The sequence below is a fragment of the Heptranchias perlo genome, chromosome 12, assembly GCF_035084215.1.
Source record: "Heptranchias perlo isolate sHepPer1 chromosome 12, sHepPer1.hap1, whole genome shotgun sequence".
Lineage (NCBI taxonomy): Eukaryota > Metazoa > Chordata > Chondrichthyes > Hexanchiformes > Hexanchidae > Heptranchias > Heptranchias perlo.
In genome coordinates, this window is record NC_090336.1 from 52,177,521 (window position 1) to 52,198,202 (window position 20,682).

The 20,682-nt window shown below is 41.0% G+C and overlaps 1 protein-coding gene across 5 annotated transcripts in view; it reads right to left on the minus strand.

The window, feature by feature from the left end:
• The window catches only part of LOC137328029 (protein kinase C-binding protein NELL1-like), a 617,180-nt gene that overhangs the window by 509,487 nt on the left and 87,011 nt on the right, over positions 1-20,682 (minus strand). For all 5 annotated transcript variants that reach the window (XM_067994100.1, XM_067994101.1, XM_067994103.1 and 2 more), the window contains 3 exons: positions 19,450-19,532; positions 7,456-7,584; positions 4,813-4,915 (listed from right to left, as the gene is read on the minus strand). In XM_067994100.1, the coding sequence (XP_067850201.1) occupies positions 4,813-4,915; positions 7,456-7,584; positions 19,450-19,532 (315 nt within the window). The remainder of the gene's footprint in view (positions 1-4,812; positions 4,916-7,455; positions 7,585-19,449; positions 19,533-20,682) is intronic.

Consider the following 20,682-nt stretch of genomic DNA (forward strand, 5'->3'; position numbering starts at 1 on the left):
TGCTGCACACATCCTATCAGTCCAAGAGCATGACTCTGACCTTCCGGTCACTTGCCATTTTAATTCTCTGCCCCACTGCCCTCTGACCTCGGCCTCCTACACTGTTCCAATGAAGCTCAACGAAAGTGCAAGGAGCATCACCTCATCTTTTGATGAGGCACTTTACAATCTTCCGGGTTCTACATTGATTTCAATAACTTCAGATCATAACCACTGCTCCCATTTTTTCAGACAGCAGGTGCTGGTAACAGTCCTGATGTTGCCATTTCCAGCTCCTCTAGACCCATCTTTTGTTTCTTTACTTGTCCCATTACCATCCTTGTCTTGCACCATCATCACTCCTGCCCTCCACCCTATCAGAGACCTTTTTTGTTCTTTCCTCCACTTCCCCCCCCCCACTTTCCCTGACTCTGTATTTGCTTAAAAACTGTTTAATCTTCAACTTCTTCCAGTTCTGACGCAAGGTCTTTGACCTGAAAGGTTAACTCTGTTTCTTTCTCCACAGATGTTGCCTGACTTGAGTATTTCCAGTATTTTCTGTTTTTATTTCAGATTTCCAGAATCCGCAGTATTTTACTTTTGAGATAAAGAAAGAACTTGCATTTATATGGTGCCTTTCATCTCCTCAGGACATCCCAAAGTGTGTCACAGCCGATTAATTACCGTTGTTATATAGGCAAATTTGGTAGTTAATTTCCACACAAGGTCCCACCAACAGCATTGAGATAAATGACCAGTTAATCTGTTTTTGGTAGTGTTAGTTGAGGCATAAATGTAGGGAGAACTTTTCTTCAAGTAGTACCGTGGGATCTTTTACATCCGCATCAACAGGCAGAAAGGGCCTTGACTGAATGTCTCATCCAAGTGACAACGCCTATGACAATGCAACACTCCCTCAGTACTACACCAGTGTATCAGCTTACACTATATGCTCAAGTCGTGGAGTAGGACTTGAACCTGCAACGTTCTGACTCAAAGACAAGAGTGTTACCAGTGAGCCAAGCTGACACTTAATAGGAATTGAAATGAGAAGACTGTATTTGAGTTTGGCTTCAAAATAACCAGACGAGCACAGAAACACCTTCTGATTCTTTCCCACCAATACACAAGCAGGTTGTGGCACCACAACAGCAGCCAGGGTGGATCCCACCATGACTGCAGTATGACTTTTGAACTCAACTTTAAACTTTACTTTGAAACAGGTCAGAAATGACTATGGGCTGATAAAGCTATAACAAACCAGTATTAATCATTACCCTCTCAAAGGGAAGTCTGCAAGCCAATTTTTCTTCTAATGTGAAAGCTTGAAACTACTATTATATTGTGCATTAAACCAAGAACAGTGACCCTTTGTAAGCTGTGTTTACCTTTAAAAAGAATATCTGAAGTGTAACAGAATGTTTTGAGTTGATTTTTCATTGCCTCTATTATTAGCGTATAATAGATCCAATCGTAACCTCAGGGAGGGGAAACAGTTCAGTATTACAACCTTTGCTAGAACTGAATGCAAAGCTGCTTTTAGAGATAAATAAATTACTTGGGGCTATATTTTTCACTTGGGGTTTTAAAACACAAGTTAACATCAGCAATAACGTGTTTTTGACAGTGAATATGAGCTGGCAAAATTCCCACCAAATTTGAGTTTTCAGTTTTGCATCATACACTACTGTTAATGCTTAATGCCAGTGTCAGTAAGAGTCAAATGAGAACACAACATCCTGGGATGAATTTTCACATTTACAGGATCTAGCACTCAACATGGAAAGATTTTGATAAAGAAGGCCCTTCAGCCAACCTGCTCTCATGCTTCCAGAATACCAATCCTGCTGTCTTTCTATTCCAGCTATTTATTAAATAGGTCCAGTGTTCTGGCCTGAACCACCCTTTCTGGCATCCCATTCCAGTTGTTCATTGCCATCTATGTAAATAAATAAATACTTCTTGACATCTCTCCTCAATTTGCACTTCACAGCATGAATCAATATATTTTTCTCCTGCTGCCCTGGCATATTTGACAGTACTACTACAGATGTATTTTCTCTATCCCATTCAGGATCTTGTCTACCTCTATAAGGTTCCCTCTAAGCCATGTCCCTTCAAGAGAGAAGAACTCCTTTAGCTAATCACATCAGTCCTCCAAGCTCTTTCTTCTGATACCAGGGTATGGTGGCTCCCCTATGTCAGTGTATCCACATGTGGCCTGATCAAGCAGCGTACGGTTTCAGCATAGACCCTGAAGATTTGAATTCATCTGATTTGGGAAGGGAATCTATTTGCTTTCTTTATTGTCACTTCATGCTGTTTCAACATTATAAGCAACAAGTCAACAAACACCTGAGGGCTCTTTCAGCTTCCCTTTCGATTCACAGAGCAGACGTGATTCATATTACTTCCAACATGCAGCACCGTACATTTGTCTGAAGTTCATTTGCAAACTACAAACTCTATTGAATTACCTTTTGCAAGATATTGTCTACCTTCTCAGTCTGTAGCTTGGTGACATTCAAAAAATTTAACTAGCCTGCATAAATACTGAAATTCAAGGTCATTTATGGATACTAGGCCTTGCAGGGATCCCAGCTCAACCTCCGGGGAACCTCAGTAATACCTTCCCCCACTATGATCTAGTTTTCCTTCCATTATCCTCTGCGTCCTTCCCTTTAGATAGCTTTTTAGCTATCTAAAGGGATATGGAGCAAAGACAGGTAAATGGGATTGAGGTATAGATCAGCCATGATCTAACTGAATGGTGGAACAGGCTCGAAGGGGCTGAATGGCCTACTTCTGTTCCCATGTTCTTATTTTACCCTGATGCTCACTTAGTTTGTACAGTTGTCTCCCATGTGGTGCTTTATGAAAGGTCTTTTGGAAATCTAGGTCCAAAATGTCATACAACTTCTCCTCCCTTGCCCACAGCCCCGCCCCCCTTACCTTTCTCATCAGTTTGAAATGTCACCTCCTCAAAAAATTTGAGGTTTGTCAGGTAATATCTATCCCTTATAAAGCCACATTGGCGGTCACTTCTCAGCTCATTTTGATACAGATACGGTTCCATCTTTTTCTAATTATTGACTCCTTTAGTTTTCTGACTACTGAGGTCAGGCTAACGAATTTGCAGTTGACAGGTTGTCCGACTCTGACTCCCGTTCTCGATACGAGAATACATTTGCCCATTTTCAGTCTGTTGGATCCTTCCCCCGTCTTCACCAACTCCCTGAAACTGACACAGTCACTGCTTGACAAACCTAATCCCTTGTTTCTCAAAGTACCCTGAGGGATTTATTGCTTTTCACTGCCTTCAGCCCATTTCTGCTTCACTAATGTCAAAATCCTGAAGCACAAATAACGTGTGTTTGATGTTGGATCAACTATTGTTAGTTTCCTCCCAGATTATAAAAAAAATCCTCCAAGCAGTAGTTACTTAACATGTTAACAATCTCCTGTTCAACTGCATATTGGTCCCTGAAGGTTTTAACTTCCTTCCTGACTACCTCTCAAAATGTAGTCTTGGAAGAAATTTTTTTGGCATTTTGTTTTGCATCTGCTGCTGTGTCCCTTTCTAATTCTGTTTTAGCATCCTGACATCTTGCATTTGATTTGCTTCTATACAATCTTATCAGCCAGTGATCACACTCTCCCTTCAAGCTTCAAAAAACTTTTTTTTTTGTTTTTCTAATCTCTCTTTCTTTTCCCTGTTGATACATTTAGGAACATTTTTAATTAACAATTGAGACTGAAATTTATGGCACTATTGTCACTATCATCTAGCTGTTCAACTACTTCTACTCCCTAAACAGAATCTGGGTCACACACAAGAACTGAGCCTCGAAGAGAACCAACAACCTTTTATATGCTCTCTGAAGCACTGAGTCAGGGAGCAGTCATACATTACACTGACAAGGTCAGAGTGCTTCCCAAATGGCATTTTGTGTTGGGCTGGTTGAAGTCCCCCATCAGCACCAGCTTTCTTCTCGTGGTACCTCTTCAAATATCGTCATGAAGTGAAGAGTCATTTTGCTCATTTTAACCTGCAAGTCTGCAGCAAATCCCAAACGTTATCCTGGCCCCTTTCTACCTAATGAATTTCAAAGCTCCCCGGGGTGCTAGCTCGACGACCTTCATTTCTCAGCTGTCCCTCACAGATGAAATAACCCTTCCACCATTCCTTCGTGTATCCTTCACCTCCTTTGTCCTGAATTAGCCATCTCTCCAATTCCACAACACCATCATTTCCAGTCGCCACTAATTCCATCACTTCGTTTCAAATATTTCTGGCATTCACGTACGTACATCTAATTTTGGTCTTTGCCCCCTCAGCTTCCCACACGGTTGCCTAGTTTTGTTGTCTAGGTGATGTATATGTCCACAATCATCACCAAAACAACGTAAAACAGCAGGAGCAATCAGAAGAGTCATACGCTGGCAGTTTCGCAGGAAGCAGATTTTGTGCCCAAAATTCTCTTGGGAAAATACAAGCTCTCAGCAACAATCTTGTTGTGGTGTGTGGTGTGAGGGTGGCTTGCAGTCCATTGAAAGCGGGGAATAGGAGGGAAAGCAAAACACAACACAAAAGGAAAGAAAAGCGATAGAAGGGGAATCCTCTACTTAGCATTTTGCCCCAAAATCTTCACATTTTCAAAATGAAGGCTTCAAGTGACAAGCAGTCCTCCAACCTTATAATCCCTTTTTATACAATAACTTTATTACTAACTGTAATGAAGTGAAAGTAAAAATGAAAGAATTGTGCCTATTTTGATAAACCACGTGTACAACACAGTGAAATGTCAAGTAGTTGTCAGTTTCCTTACTTACGTCTACATTCTTTGCAGCATTTGCCCTGTCTGTACACTGGCCGAAAATCTGACGGGCAGTTTAGAGGAGGACACATGAGTCGCCTGCACTCAACGGCTCCATTCTGAAGGAGAGAAAAGGCAGCAGTGAGAATTTAGCTTTTACTTCTTAATGGTTCAGTGAATTTATCCAATGAGTAACTGAGCCATACAGACCAGGAAGGACTCAAGTTCTGTCCATTGTATGTGTTGACTTAGATGCATATATGCTAGGGAAGTGATAGGAACTCTGTAATTGGCTTTAGCGCCTCTGGGAAATTCAGCCAGGATTCCTTCTCCTGATTGCTCTCCTTCAACCCCTGCGGTAAATGTGTGGAAAGGCACTGGCTAAGGACAGGATTGGATTCAGCTCCTCTTTCCACCACTCCCCCCCGCTCACCCCCAAATGGTCGAGTAGTTTGCCAACACTTCCTGTTGAGGCACAGACATGAATACTGGCCATTTGGCTGAGACATCCATTGAAATGTACCCCAGTGAGTCAAAGCCTTCAGGAGAGGGTTGAAAGAGTAGGGGAGAAACCTGGCTGAGAAAATTGCTGAAGGAAATAAAAAATTATGTTTTATAGGCTATAATTCTTGGAAACCATTGGGTCATATCTTTCTTGAATTTAAGGGTTTTTTTGTTCCACTCCAATGCTGCTCGAGAAATAATTTCACAATTACTTTCTAAAACATTTTAAGCAAACTGTCACAATCATAAGGTTCATTTAACTAGTTTTATAAAATATATTGAAGTGCCTCATGTACATATAATCCACTAATTTACAGACTACACAGGTTTTATATACACTATAAAGATAGATATGTAAATAGTCGCTAAGGGTTTTGAGCATTTGTTTCCTGGTCTCCAATGCCATGCACTTTTTGCATTTAGTGACAACGGGTTAGGTATAAGTAGTGATTGTAACATTATATTGAGTTAGAACCTTAGGTTTGTGAGTTTTAATTGCACTAAATAGGTAGCCTCAGTTTTCTCCAGGAATAGTTTGCTCAGGGGCTGCACACTTTGGACATTTTAAATCCAATCAACCTTGTGGCAGGATTAGATGCCAGCACAGTATGATTTCAAACTAGCAAACTGGTACCTTTTGGTGCCAGGAGACAGGTGGAAAGATCAACGGCTCCTTTTAGCTTGAGATCAGACGTGTATCATATTGATATGAAACCAGGTCAGCGAGGTGTGCTGTATCTGGTCAGAGGACAAGTAGGCGCAAAGTGGGGGTGGGGGCTATGCTGTTGCATTCACTGCAAACACCTGAGCCACTCAAATGTCAACCACAGTCCATATCTGGATTATGAGACCTTCACATCCAAACAGTGTAAGATAGGCTGAGCGCCAGAATAACTTTAGATCTGTGGAAGGTCGGAGGACAGTGGGGCTTGAGTACAGCAGTCTTGACGAAACTGGAGCCAGGAAGCAAAGTGTCCAGGGAAAAGAGAGCAGCTGAAGCTGGCATATAACACGGACTGCAGCTAGGATGAAGCACAACCTTGACCTAGACTGGCTAAGCAGAGATCAGCAGCTTATAGCTACTGCACATGTATTGGGCTTCACCTGCATAGGGAACCCCTTATACTTTTGTGGTTCCAGAGCAGAGGAGCATCACTATTCCGCAAAAGTGACTTGCCTGTCATTTTAATGGGTCTGTACAGTAGAAATGGACACTGATATGATTAGCATTGTGGTTTATGGGCACATCAGCTGACAGGCACTGAACCAACGTTATATTAATTGCAGGTGGGAAGTATAAATGACAGCTCTTTTCTGTTCAGCTGACGTTAAAGGTAAAGGTAACTCTGCAGGTAAGCAGTATCACTAATAAATACTTATCTGCTCTTCATATATGCATTTTATTTAAATATACACACGTATTATCCTCTGCTAGTATCCTTCCACATCAGTATCCACCTTCACTGATGCTAGTGTACTGGTGCAATTTGCGTCTCACCACTCTGTGCCGTCATACGTTGATGGTCCAATATGTTGCCATTTTCGGAGACTACCACCTTATGCCCAGCCCAAAACCGAACAGTGATGGAGAAGCTTCCTTCACTTAGAATTGGTGGGTGGGTAATATCATGGCCAACCTTTCCTAATAAAAAGTTATTTACTTGATCTTCTCATCATATAGGAGAACGCAACACTCATCCTTCTCCTGTACAACCGACCTTCATATCAGTTTGGTAGCTGAATAGCTTTCAAACAGGGAATTAATCACTATGTAGACTTGGACTGTCCAATTTCTGGCACCTCACATGCAACAGGAAGTGTCATTTTTCCCACTTTTCCACAGGTCCACTTAGACTCCAGACCTTAACCTTACTGACATTTCCAATGAAAGGACCTTCAGTCAAACTAATTCAGCAACCCTGATCAACCCTATGGCCTGATCCTGGCAGTATAAACTGGGCCTTGTACCATGAAAGAAAAAACACCATACATCACCTGGTACATTCCCCCCCACCCCCCACCAATGTTGTATCCTATTGAAATGTTTCTGTTCAGCCTTCACTAAGAGAAAGAGAAGGGCAATTATAAACTTGTGCACTTTCAAACCACCCTGAGTTCCAGACATTTGGAGACCTGGCCTCTGTGAACCACTTACCTTACAGGTGCAGTTTTTGCACTTTTCAACCCATGATTCCATGCTGCGGTGCACTTCTCTGTTCACCTGACACGTCTTCTCGCAGTAACAGCTCTCCAGCTCACTCAGCCGGGCCTCTGCATAGTTCAACTGCAACAGAAAGATTAACAGCGAGATTAAAATACACATTTAGGAAGGAGATAAGGAAGGGAAAAGGAAGACAGACTTGCATTTATATAGTGCCTTTCAAGACCTCAGGATGTCCCAAAGTGCTTTACAGCCAATGAAGTACTTTTTGAAGTGTAGTCACTGTTGTAATGTAAAAAACACAGCAGTCAATTTGCACACAGCAAGGCCCCACAAACAGCAATGTGGTGATGAACAGATAATCTGTTTTTTTTAGTGATATTGGTTGAGGGATAAATATTGGCCAGGAGCCTGGAGAGAACTCCTCTGCTCTTCTTCAAAATAGTGCCATGGGATCCAAAGGAAAGGAGATGGGGCCTCAGTTTAACGTCTCATCTGAAAGACGGCACCTCCAACAGTGCAGCACTCCCTCAGTACTGCATTGAAGTGTCAGCCTAGATTTAGAGGTTAAATCTCCAGAGTGGAACTTGAACCCACAACCTTCTGACTCAAAGGCGATAATGCTACCAACAGAGCCATGGCTGATACATCTGGTCAGTACTGATTCCACTGATGGCAGTGATGAAAGTGGAACAATTGGCCTCAGTGCCCCTCAGGCTTTTTCTTGGTGGGATGGGAGGAGAAGATCAGCCAGAGTTCCCGGTTTTAGGTCACTATCCAGTAACCCCTGCTGGATAGTGTGCGCACATGTGGACTTCGGGTGAGCGCAGAATCAAGCTCAGAGTAAGCAGAATGGCTCCTTGAGAAGTGTCACCAGAGGACTGCCAGTACCCATTGATCCATACGCCAGTACCAGCTTGTCTCTAGAAGGAAAGGCCAGGAGATTAAGCCGGTCCTTTGGATCAGAGTTTTGAGAAACCTGCACGTCTACCGCTGGCAATGGGAGCATTTTTTTTTTCTGTGTTTGCGTCAAATCGTCTCTGCTTTCTTCCAACTTTCTCATCCCATTTTAATATCCTTCTCAACCTCCCTCTGTGTCGGACCAAAGAGGACAGGTGAAGACAACCCATTACCTGGTGCTCTGAGGCAACTATTGGCAGATGTATGAGCACGGCCGTGGGTAACTGGTGCTGATCTTCCTGTCTATCTGAGAGAAAGCACCTGGCTTCCATTCTCCACTGCCCAACGGCACAGCTGAAACTGCGATTTCACATTCCATCACTCAGAGAACAGCTCGGTGTTATTCCCCAAAGGGTCCCGATCTAAATATCCATCCCAGGGAATTCTCTTCACAGTCTAAGCTATCATTTTCCACAGTGCCAAATGGACCCAGTGTCAAGATTCTAAACCAAAATTCAAGTATATTAATATTGAGCACAAGTATGTTTAGTCACTGAGACAGCAGTGTTCACAATATTAAACAAAGCTGTGAAGGCGACAGAAAATTACACCGATAGCAATTGTCAAATATTATAATGACCCTTGATCTCAGGTGAGATGGTCAGTCAAAATCCACACTTGAGAAATAGCAGCATTGATCGTAACATTAGAGGCAGTTAAATTCTGTAACTAAAATATACAAGGAGATATTGGACACAGTTTACACAATAAAACCAGTCATGCCACAAGAGACTGGATATTTGGATTGGGCATAGGTAATTAAACATGATAACTCGTGTAATGGTGCTGCAAAAGCTGACAGATGGTGGCCTCTAATGCTTCTCTTTCTATCATTGTCACAAGAAAAGGTATTGAAGCAATTTGGCAAGACTTGCATTTGTCAGCCATATGACGAAAGTTTTTTTTACAAAATCTCTACAAGCTCCTGAACAGGGGACAGTACCTCCAGGAAATCCTGCAACAGGATTGTTCTCTGCCATAGAATTTAAGTTACGAACAGGAATGACATTTTACCTCGCAATGTCTCTTACAGAACTTTTGGGGAGGGCAAGAATTATCGAATGCTGAAACATAAAGTCAAGGGATGTTGAGTCACCAATGCTGCAGCAGCAAATGATTCATGTGCAGGTACCTATGGTGATTTTCCACCATCCTAGAATCCATTTGATTTACAGGAAAGTTCTGCCTTTTTATGCTTAAAATAGGGGAAGTGTGTTGTGACATGGCTTGTCGTCTAGAATTGTAATAGTGCAAGATACAGCAAGAAAAGAGAGGCAGAGAGACAGAGAGATAAGAGAAGGTGAGAGTTAAGAGCAGCAAGAAGGGAGGTATGGGCTGGGTGAAAGAGATGTGGGGGGTGATTTTAAACCCCAAGAACGGGTGGGTTGGGGGCGGGTGGGAGTTGAAAATAGTTGTTTTTTGGGTCGCGACCGCAACCCGGCTTTAACGTCGGCATGTAAAAGTACAGATTTCCCACTGGGAATGCAAAGTCCGAAAATTTTGCAGTTGCGACCCAACAAAAGTACTTTCAACTCCCACCCGCCCACAACCCCCCCATTCTTGGGGTTTAAAATCATCCCTGTAGTGTGAGGTATGAGCTTAATTTTTATTTCTGACCAAGCTTTTATTGCATTTTTATTCCTTTTCGCTTTGATAATGCAGGGATATCAGCAGCAAGTGACCTGCTTTTAGGCTTCTCCAAAAATGACATCATGGACAACTGCATCAATTTGTGTGAATGCAGCATAAGATAGCCTGCCTGTAGTTTATCCCTCCCATTTGGAACTACCGAGTTCATGACTGCCTCCTCTCCTGAAATCAAGGGCCAGATCATGAATTTCTTGTGTGCAGAAATTACTGGGTAAGATCCTACAACGTCAGGGCACAAAGCTTCACTGTACCACTGCCCTGCGTCATTACACAATCCACAACTATTGATGGCAGAACTGATTTTATCGTCCACTTTAGGAGATCATTGTTCCATGTCATGATGACTAACTGGAACAACCATCAGCGGCATTAAAATCCACCCGTGTTCTAATCAATCTGAACGGTGACGATCGACAACAGCAACAACAGCTTGCATTTAGGTAACACCTTTTAAAGTAGGAAAACATTCCAAGGTGCTTCACAGGGATGTGAGGAAAATGGATGCAGAGCCAAAGGCAGGGCGATTAGGAAGGAGGATTGACCAAACGCTTGGTGAAAGAGGTGAATTTTGTGGAAAACGAGAGAGGTAGAGAGGTGAAAGTGTTTGTGGTGGGGCAACAGAATGGGGTGCTGCAGAGATGCAGAGTGGCCCAATTTATATGGTTATTGTATTCATGGGGTTATTTAGCATATGCAACAGTTTACGTGTGTGACAAATGATACTTTGTACTTTGAAATATGGCTTTCTATAGCCTTTATATTATAACTATTCTAAACAGTTACCATTTGCATTTGTTTATGTATAGTTTATCACAGACAATGTCAACAAAATATCAACAGCGGAAATTCTGGAAGGACAATTATTCAAGTTTGGTGGGAGGTTTTGAATAAAAGTCCTTAATTTGAACATGTTTGTTAAAGTGGAACATTTTGGTAATGTTAAATAATGGAAGGAAAAATGCAAGATATTTTAGTGTTAAGTTTTGTATATTTCTTGGCATTGCTGTAAAAAGCCATACCCAAAATAGATGGACAATAAAAGGTAAAAACCTGCTTCCCCCATGTTACATGCAGACATTATTTATTTATCTGTGGTATGTGAGAGGAACAAATTTATTTATCTCCTTGCAGTGGGTAAGGAAAGCACAATGGGGGTGAGATTGGTCTTGGGCAGAAGCTCAGAATGGGCAAACTGGTAGCCTGTTTTACACCCCGCCCGATTGAAGTCAATGGAAAAAAAAATCAAGCAGGTTGTAAAATGAGGTGCCAGAAGAAAATTCCAGATGAAGATGGGATTTTCCACATCAGAATAAATCAAAAATGCAATTGCATTTGGCAGTTTTCTGTAGCGGGTTCTGACAAAGTAAAAAGAAAAAAGGTCAGAGGACTTTGTAATAATTCTACTTTGTGCAATCGCAAAAATAATACAGAAAAATCGTTCCTCCCAAGTTTTACATATTCTGAAAGCTGGAACCACAAATTAGGACTCAAAGGATGAATCCAATCATCATGCGTCACTTTCACAGAGGGATGCGAAACAGGGAGAGGGAAGCATGTAGATTTGAAACCACTCTTCAAATTAATCACAATATAAATTGGTCCACCCTATATGCAATTTATTCATTAAATAAGATGAAGACTAATGGAAAATCTGAAGTTGCTCAGCAAGTCTGTGTATGGATATTTTCAGGGACAGCCACAGTTGAATGCAAGTTTTAACCCTTTCGTCATCATCTCTGGAACAGTCATTTCTGTTGCACTCGAGTTTACAACATAGTCAACACCATCACAATATTAACATTTTTCACTTAAGAGTCTGATGTGACTTTTTTTTAAAAAGAATATCATTATTAAATGGTGAAACTAGTTTATCTCCTGTGGTGTTTTCATAGACAAAACAAAATGAAAAACTGAAACTCTATTTTTCCTGTCATAATTCTACTGCTTATCTCCCAGTCTCTTATTCTTCACTCATTAAATCCCGCCGCACAGCGGTGGGTTCCCGCTGTATTCCTGATGTATTTGCGCCTCCCACAGTTTTTACTTCCCTGTCTTCAGGCATGAGAAGGCTGCCCACCCCAGAGGAGCAGGCACCTAATTTAAAGGACAGTGTCTGATGCACTCTTGGCTCATATTGCATCCTCCACCCTCCATAAACTTCAGCTCATCTCCAAAACTCTGCTGCCCCCATCCTATACCAAGTCTTGCTTCCCGACCACCCCGACCCCAATGAGCAACATTAGTTCCCAGTCCTCCAGTACGTCAAATTTTAAAATGGTTAAATCCTTCCATGTGTTCACCCCTCCATTTCTCTATAACTACCTCCAGTGTTAACTCCCTCACCTAAACTCTGTTCCTCGGATTCTGGCCTCTTGTGCTTCATCCCTCCCATTGCCCCACCATTGGCAATCATGCTTTCATCCACACTCTGGGAGTTCCTCCCTAAACCCTTCCACCTCCTCTCTCCTCCTTTAAGATCCTCCTTAAAACCTATCTCTTTGACCAAGCTTTTGATCACACCTCCTAATATCTCTTTCTTTGGCTCACATCCATTTTTTTCCCCTTACACCTCTGTGAAGAACCTTGGGACATTTTTCTACTTAAAAGCACTATGCAAGTTATTTTTGAAAACTTAATTCATCCCCAGAAGTTTCAAGCACTCAAATGAATTAAAAGAAATTGTGTGTAACTATAAATAGATACCAGCTCCATTTCTGTAGATTTGCTCCAATATGTAAAAAAGCATTTTAAAATTTCAAGATCAGATTTATAATCAAAATTGTTGCATCTCTTCTTGTACTGAATTTTTACTCAACTAATTAGAATCATAGAATCATAGAAGTTTACAACATGGAAACAGGCCCTTCGGCCCAACATGTCCATGTCGCCCAGTTTATACCACTAAGCTAGTCCCAATTGCCTGCACTTGGCCCATATCCCTCTATACCCATCTTACCCATGTAACTGTCCAAATGCTTTTTAAAAGACAAAATTGTACCCGCCTCTACTACTGCCTCTGGCAGCTCGTTCCAGACACTCACCACCCTTTGAGTGAAGAAACCATTAAAGTAAAAGGCTCTGCATGAACAGTTTGTAATCATCTGAACCCCAGAATTAGATTTTAGCCTTGAAGTCACTCCCTCGGGTTGGATTATACTTAAACATTGCGCACAATTTTATTTGGCCCCTAGTTGCCTCCCTCGTCTGCATCTACCTGCATACTATTCAAGGTGTGTTTCTCTGGAGACTACTAGGAATGAGATGGGAATCAAAATAACAGTAGATCATTGGAATCTGACGCTTTCAGGTTTCTTGATTATCATACAAATTATGCCCAATTTAATATCATGTATGTTTTGGAAAGACTCCAAATAAATGTGTTAGTACGGCCGGCGGTGTGGTGGGGGGGTTGGTGGGGAAGAGAAATGCAGCTCTGCAGTTGCCAACTAACTGTCTGGTCGACAATAGTCAAGTAGCATGAGGGGAGGTAGGTTTATCCAGTGTGACAACTGAAATCAAAATGGGTGTCATTTTTACCCATGCTGCTCAGCACATGTGAAACTGCCCTATAATATATACAACAGTTGCCAAGTTTTAATGTGCATTTGAATTCAACTGCATGGGTACCCATTCACAAATCTCTTAGGGATCTGTGCACTTAAATCTAAAAAATTATCCTGTAGTTCATCATAACCTTTCAGAATATTACTTGTAATCTATAGTATAAATTAGATTGATATAGTCATTATTTGGGAAACCTCTCGATTTTCTTTAAAAGACTACAGATAAGAAGGATAAATATGTTTCAGAAACAAATCCCTACAAACGGCAGTGTGGCAGCCCCAGAACCACAAGGGCTGCAGGTCTCTAAGGAGGAGGTCCACCATCACATTCTCAGGACAACTACTGATGCGTAATAAATGTGGTCGTGCTACCATCTCCAATATCTCAACTACATAGTCAATTAAATTTCAAAATGGAGACCAGAACCGAGGTCTCTACAAGATACAGGCAGGTTAGCCAGGATGTAGAAGCTTGGCTCTATGTACTAATCAAATAATTGGTCCTTTCAAGGACAATGGATTATTTTATTTGTATATTTCAAACCATGACAATCAAGACATTTTAAGTGTTATCAAGTATCAAAGTATGAGAGCTTACTGAGAAATGCATTACATCCAAAATGGTTAGATGGTTGAACCATTGAGGAATCTTTGCTCTGAAAGTTCAAAATATGCTTTGCTTAAAACATCAACAAATCCTGGCTAACAGCTGACTTGTTCATTCCCATCATAGTGTCGTTGAACTTGATGAATAAAGAGGTATCAATCAGTGTTACCCATGTGCAGCATTGTGTTTTTGAAGTTTTATGAAAGAATATTTCATCCAAAAATGTTTTCGTATAAAGAGCAGTACAAGAAATATGATTTAGGAAACGGCATTTTAGGCATTTGTAGTTTGAAAATAATGAAGGCAGAATCAAACAATTTGTATCAGCCATATCTTGCTGCATCTTACTGCTTCTGTACAAAATTATACTTGCAAATGAATTGGATATTAGTTTTAAACTAAATGAAACTGTCTGTCCATGTGATATTTAACACCTTACAACAGTCTGACCAAGTGATATGTACCACCTTACAACATAAGCACATAAGAAATAGGAGCAGGAGTCGGCCATCCGGCCCCTCGACCCTGCTCTGCCATTCAACATGGCTGATCTTCGACTTCAATGCCATCTTCCTGCACTATCCCCATATCCCTTGATGCCTTGAATATCTAGTAATCTATTGATTTCTGTTTTGAATGTACTCAATGACTGAGCCTCTACAGCTCTCTGAGGTAGAGAATTCCAAAGATTTACTACCCTCTGAGTGAAGAAATTTCTCCTCACCCCAGTCCTAAATGACCCACCCCTTATTCTGAGACTGTGATACCTGGTTCTAGACTCCTCAGCCAGGAGAAACATCCTCCCTGCATCTTCCCTGTCGAGCCCTGTAAGAATTTTGTATGTTTCAATGAGATCACCTCTCATTCTTCTAAACTCTAGAGAATACAGGCCTAATCTACTCAATCTCTCCTCATACGACAATCCCACCATCCCAGGAATCAGTCTGGTGAACCTTCGTTGCACTCCCTCAATGGCAAGTATATCCTTTCTTAGGTAAGGAGACCAAAATTGTACACAATATTCCAGGTGCGGTCTCACCAAGGCCCTATATAATTGCTGTAAGACATCTTTACTCCTGTACTCAAATTCTCTTGTAATAAAGGCCAAAATACCATTTGCCTTCTTAATTGCTTGCTACACTTGCATGTTAGTTTTCAGTGACTCATGTACAAGGACACCCAGGTCCCTTTGAACATCAACATTTCCCAATCTCTCACTATTTAAAAAATACTCTGCATTTCTGTTTTTCCTATCAAAGTGGATAACTTCACATTTTTCCACATTATATTCCATCTGCCATGTTCTTGCCCACTCATTTAGCCTGTCTATATCCCCTTGAAGCCTCTTTGCACCCTCTTCACAACTCACATTTCCACCTAGTTTTGTGTCATCAGCAAACTTGGAAATATTACATTTGGTCCCCTCATCCAAATCATTGATATAGATTGTGAATAGCTGGGGCCCAAGCACCGATCCCTGCAGTACCCCACTAGTCACAGTCTGCCAACCTGAAAAAGACCTGTTTATTCCTACTCTCTGTTTTCTGTCTGTTAACCAATTCGCAATCCATGCCGGTATATTACCCCCAATTCTATGTGTTCTAACTCTGTTCACCAACCTCCTGTGTGGGACCTTATCGAAAGCCTTCTGAAAATAAAAATACACCACAGCCACTGGTTCCCCCTTATCTATTCTACTTGTTACATCCTCAAAGAAATCCCATAGGTTTGTCCATGTGATATTTACCACTATACGACAGTCTGCCCAAGTGATATTTACCACCTTGCAACAGCTTGACCATGTCTTATTTTCCATCTTACAACAGTCTGACCATGTGATATTTACCACCTGACAACATTCTGTCCACGTGATATTTACCACCTGACAACATTCTGTCCACGTGATATTTACCACCTGACAACATTCTGTCCACGTGATATTTACCACCTGGCAACAGTCTGTCCACATGATATTTACCACCTGACAACAGTCTGTCCACATGATATTTACCACCTTACAACAGTTTGTCCAAGTGATATTTACCACAATGCAACAGTCTGACCATGTGATATTTACCATCTGACAACAATCTGTCCACATGATATTTACCATCTGACAACAATCTGTCCACATGATATTTACCACCTTACAACAGTCTGTCCACGTGATATTTACCATCTTACAACAGTCTGTCCACATGATATTTACCACTATGCAACAGTCTGACCATGTGATATTTACCACTATGCAAGTCAGACCATGTGATATTTACCACTAAAAACAGTCTGTCCATGTGATATTTACCACCATACAACAGTCTGACCATGTGATATTTACCAACTTTTGGAGTGGACAGGAGAAATTAGTAAGCATCCTATGCCATCTCTGGCGTGTTCAAATTTTACTTAAGTGGTGAGCCTACGTGGGATGTTTTACTACGTTAAAGGCGTCATATAAATACAAGTCGTTGTTGGTTTTGGTTCACAGGAGACTTGAGCTGTTAATGGAAACTGTATTTTTCTTGCTGGGAACACAATTTAAAAGTGTCAGGAGAAAACCTGAATTGTTATGGCTTCACATTCATATTTTATTTTTTTTCATTCATGGGATGTGGGCATCACTGGCAAGGCCGGCATTTATTGCCCATCCCTAATTGCCCTTGAGATGTGGTGGTGAGCTGCCTTCTTGAACAACTGAGTGGCTTGCTAGGCCATTTCAGAGGGCAATTAAGAATCAACCACCTTGCTGTGGGTCTGGAGTCACATATTGGCCAGACCGGGTAAGGACAGCAGGTTTCCTTCCCTGAAGGACATTAGTGAACCAGATGGGTTTTTACGACAATCTGGTAGTTTCATGGCCACTATTACTGATACTAGTTTTTGTTTATTTCAGATTTTATTTTAATTAATTGAATTTAAATTCCCCAGCTGCCGTGGCGGGATTTGAACTCATGACTCCAGAATATTAGTCCAGGCGTCTGGATTACTAGTCCACTAATATAACCACCATGCTACCGTACCAGCTATCGTGAAACGATTATTGGAAACAAAATCTATTTATAATATTTTCTAATGCACATATTTTCGATCAAGTGAATTCTAACATCATCATAATGCAAAATGTGCCTGTAGAGAGTAACAGTTGAATGTGGTACTGCAATGTTTATTTTGGATTACAATAAAAAGCTCGGGTACATTACAACATAAAGATAACGGAGCCAATTTTTATCGACTCTACCCCTGGCGGCAATAAGCCGAAAATGGCTAATTCATCACTTCCTGCCCAGTTCCCGCGCCAAGTATGGCCATTTTCATTGGGGTCTTCACATGGGCAGCCCAGGTGCCTGCCTGTTTCAGGCAGCAGTCTTTCAATCTGTGAATCAGGGACCAGGCATTGAGAGGTTTAACTCAGCAGTCCTTAAAGGGACCAGTACAGGCCAGTCAGCAAAAGGCAAGTACAAGTTTTTTTTTTAAATAGATGTTTGTGGGGCCAGGAAGAATCTCCTGCTGACCCCACAAAAATCTTTCGGCCCGTTCATGATGTCGCCACGCAATTGCCTTATTATTGCCAGCTCAGCTCTAGGGAGGATCTGCTGGATTTCCCACCCACTCCTAGTGACAAGGTGCCTGTGGAGACTGATTCAGTGTTTGCAGCTCGCTGATCAAATGTTAATGAGGCCTGGTCCTCAAAATGACTTGGGCCTGGAGCCGAGGGCATCAGGAGGGCAACACAATCACAACACCCACCTTATGACAAACTGGAATTAAAATCAATCCCAACATTTTTAGCTTCATTTCCCTTGACCCTACCACTTGCCACTCTATTGTTAAGCACACTGTACACTGCATGCTTTCCCTTTGTATTCTACAGTAGTTAATCATTACTGGGAATCTCTCATGGTAGCGAAACGTACTATAGAAGGAATTTCACTGCTTAAAAGAAAAATCACTAAAAGGGTCACCAATTTGATAATTCAGTTTACTATTGAACTTCCTTTCCCAGAAAGTTCCATTTTCTTGAAGAGATTAGATGATTGAACTGCATCCTGATCTCAATTTGAGAAAAGATCAAAAAAGTCACCATTATAACATAAGTTTCATTATGCTGAAAACATTTTCCACACTGAAAAATGAATTGTAGTTATCAATAAAATTTGAAACGTGTCACTCTGCAGCACTGAATCCTGCGACTTCAGCTAGTTTTTTTTTTAAATCACATCTCCAAGGTAACATGAAGGACAATCAAACCTGTCAAGTTTTCTCCCCATCATTCTTGTCAAGTTTAATTTAATTTAGCCCTTTGTAGCTGGAATAAGTCACTGAATATACAATGAACTATGCAGCATTCTTTGAGTTTGGCAACTGATATACTTGAGCATTAAGGGCTGATCAAATTGAGATGTTTTTAAGATGGTTAAAGGATTTGATAGGGTAGATAGAGAGAAACTATTTCCACTGGTGGGGGAGCCCAGAACAAGAGCACATAACCTTAAAATTAGAGCTAGGCCTTTCGGGGGTGATGTCAGGAAGCACTTCTTCACACAAAGGGGTGGTGGAAATCTTGAACTCTCCCCCAAAAAGCAGTTGAGACTAAGGGTCAACTGAAAATTTCAAAACTGAGATTGATAGATTTTTTGTTAGGCAAGAATTTTAAGGGTTACAGAACCAAGGCTGGTAGATGGAGGTAAGATACAGATCAGCCATGATCTTATTGAATGGCAGAACAGGCTCAAGGGGCTGAATGACCTACTCTTGTTCCCACGTTCCAATGATAGAAATGAAGCTCTATAGATGTTCATATACTATAATACAGGCTAGCCACTTATTTTCACACTTGAATTGAATGTTCCTATGTTACTCCATAACACATTATTCTATTAATAGGGTTAGATTACTTCATGGGGAGGGGATTTCATGAGACACAATTCAAGAAAACAAAATGTATTTCATTTTGGAAACAGTTTTTCTTCGTTCAGTGCCCTCTGTCTTCAGTTCATTTTCAACATTATGAAGTCACCCAACTAAACCACAAATCCATTGAGACCAAAAAAACAAATTACAAGCCCTTGCTTTGAATCCTGCAATGGAAGGTTCCGTCTGCTTATCCATTTATCTATGGCTATATGAAAGACTACGATATATGATGGAGCCAATGTTTAAAAGTTAAAAATCCAATAGAAGAGCAAGACTGTATTCCAGTAAACTCACTTTTGTCGTCATTTTGGCGAGAAGCTCCTGCAGGTCCATAATGCCTTGCACCAGATTAAGGAAGTCACTGCATGTCGGGCATGCTTCAAAAGGCAAAAGTAAAGAAAGGACAGAAGCGTAAGAATCTCTCGAGAGAATGTACGGAATACCATACTAATGACCCCACGGGCAATCATGTTGATTCACTAAATGTGTTTTCATTTAGCTTACAGTTTCCATGGTAATGGCAAGAGGTCTTATTTTGTTTTGCACTGCCTTCAAAAAACCACTGAAAAGTAGCATTGTCACACACAACCCAACATTCCACTCTTTAAATTTAGATGGCCATGATTTCCAGAGCAATGACAAAACAAGCCTTCAGGTTCACGACAATTTCCATAGTGACAACTATGTGAAAGCACACATTTCATGAATCTGCATTGCCACATCATCTCCATTCCTTCCCCGATGCATCCCGTTAGAATTTTATTTAAGTGCAACCACTGATTTATTCGCAAGTTGCATTATGCTATCATACCCCCGAAAAGTATTTTTCTGAAGGGAGCACAGTTGCACTATTTACAGTTTTCATATAACTTTGGTATTTTCAAAGCAGTTAAATTTGCACACAGCTTAGTTATCAGATTTGCAGTAACACCGTGCCCCCTCAGATCCACTTTTCAACAAAGACGTTTTTAAAAGTTATTTATGCACACAAATCAAACATACTCCTAAAGTTTGATCAAGTGATGCTAAGTTTTAAAAACTGGAAAGACATGAGAACAGAAAAATGAACATCGTTCCTCCTTTTTAGCCAATATTACTTTTCTATATCGGCCCCACAATATAGGCAAACATTAATGATGACAATTATTCATCAATTGATTGAAACTCTCCATCACCAACAGTGGTATTAAGAGATAAACCTAATTATTGTCTATAGTTGCTTTCAACAGTTTAGTAATCTGGCTAAAATTAATTTAACTTTGACATATTTCATTTTGGCGATGAGAATACAATAACTGGGCACAATCTGTTTTGTTGGTAGTCATTAATGTTTACTCTAGTACATATGTAGGAACCACAAAGAAGGACAAGAGCAGCATCATGGAAACACCATCATTTCTTTGTAACGGGGTCAATACTAAAATATTCTGTAAAAAAACAAACCTTTTATTCAGGGTTTCAGGCCTTTCCCCGGCCTGTGCCCAGTCAGTGAAGCCCACTGCACCATTCTGGAGGCCAGTACATATA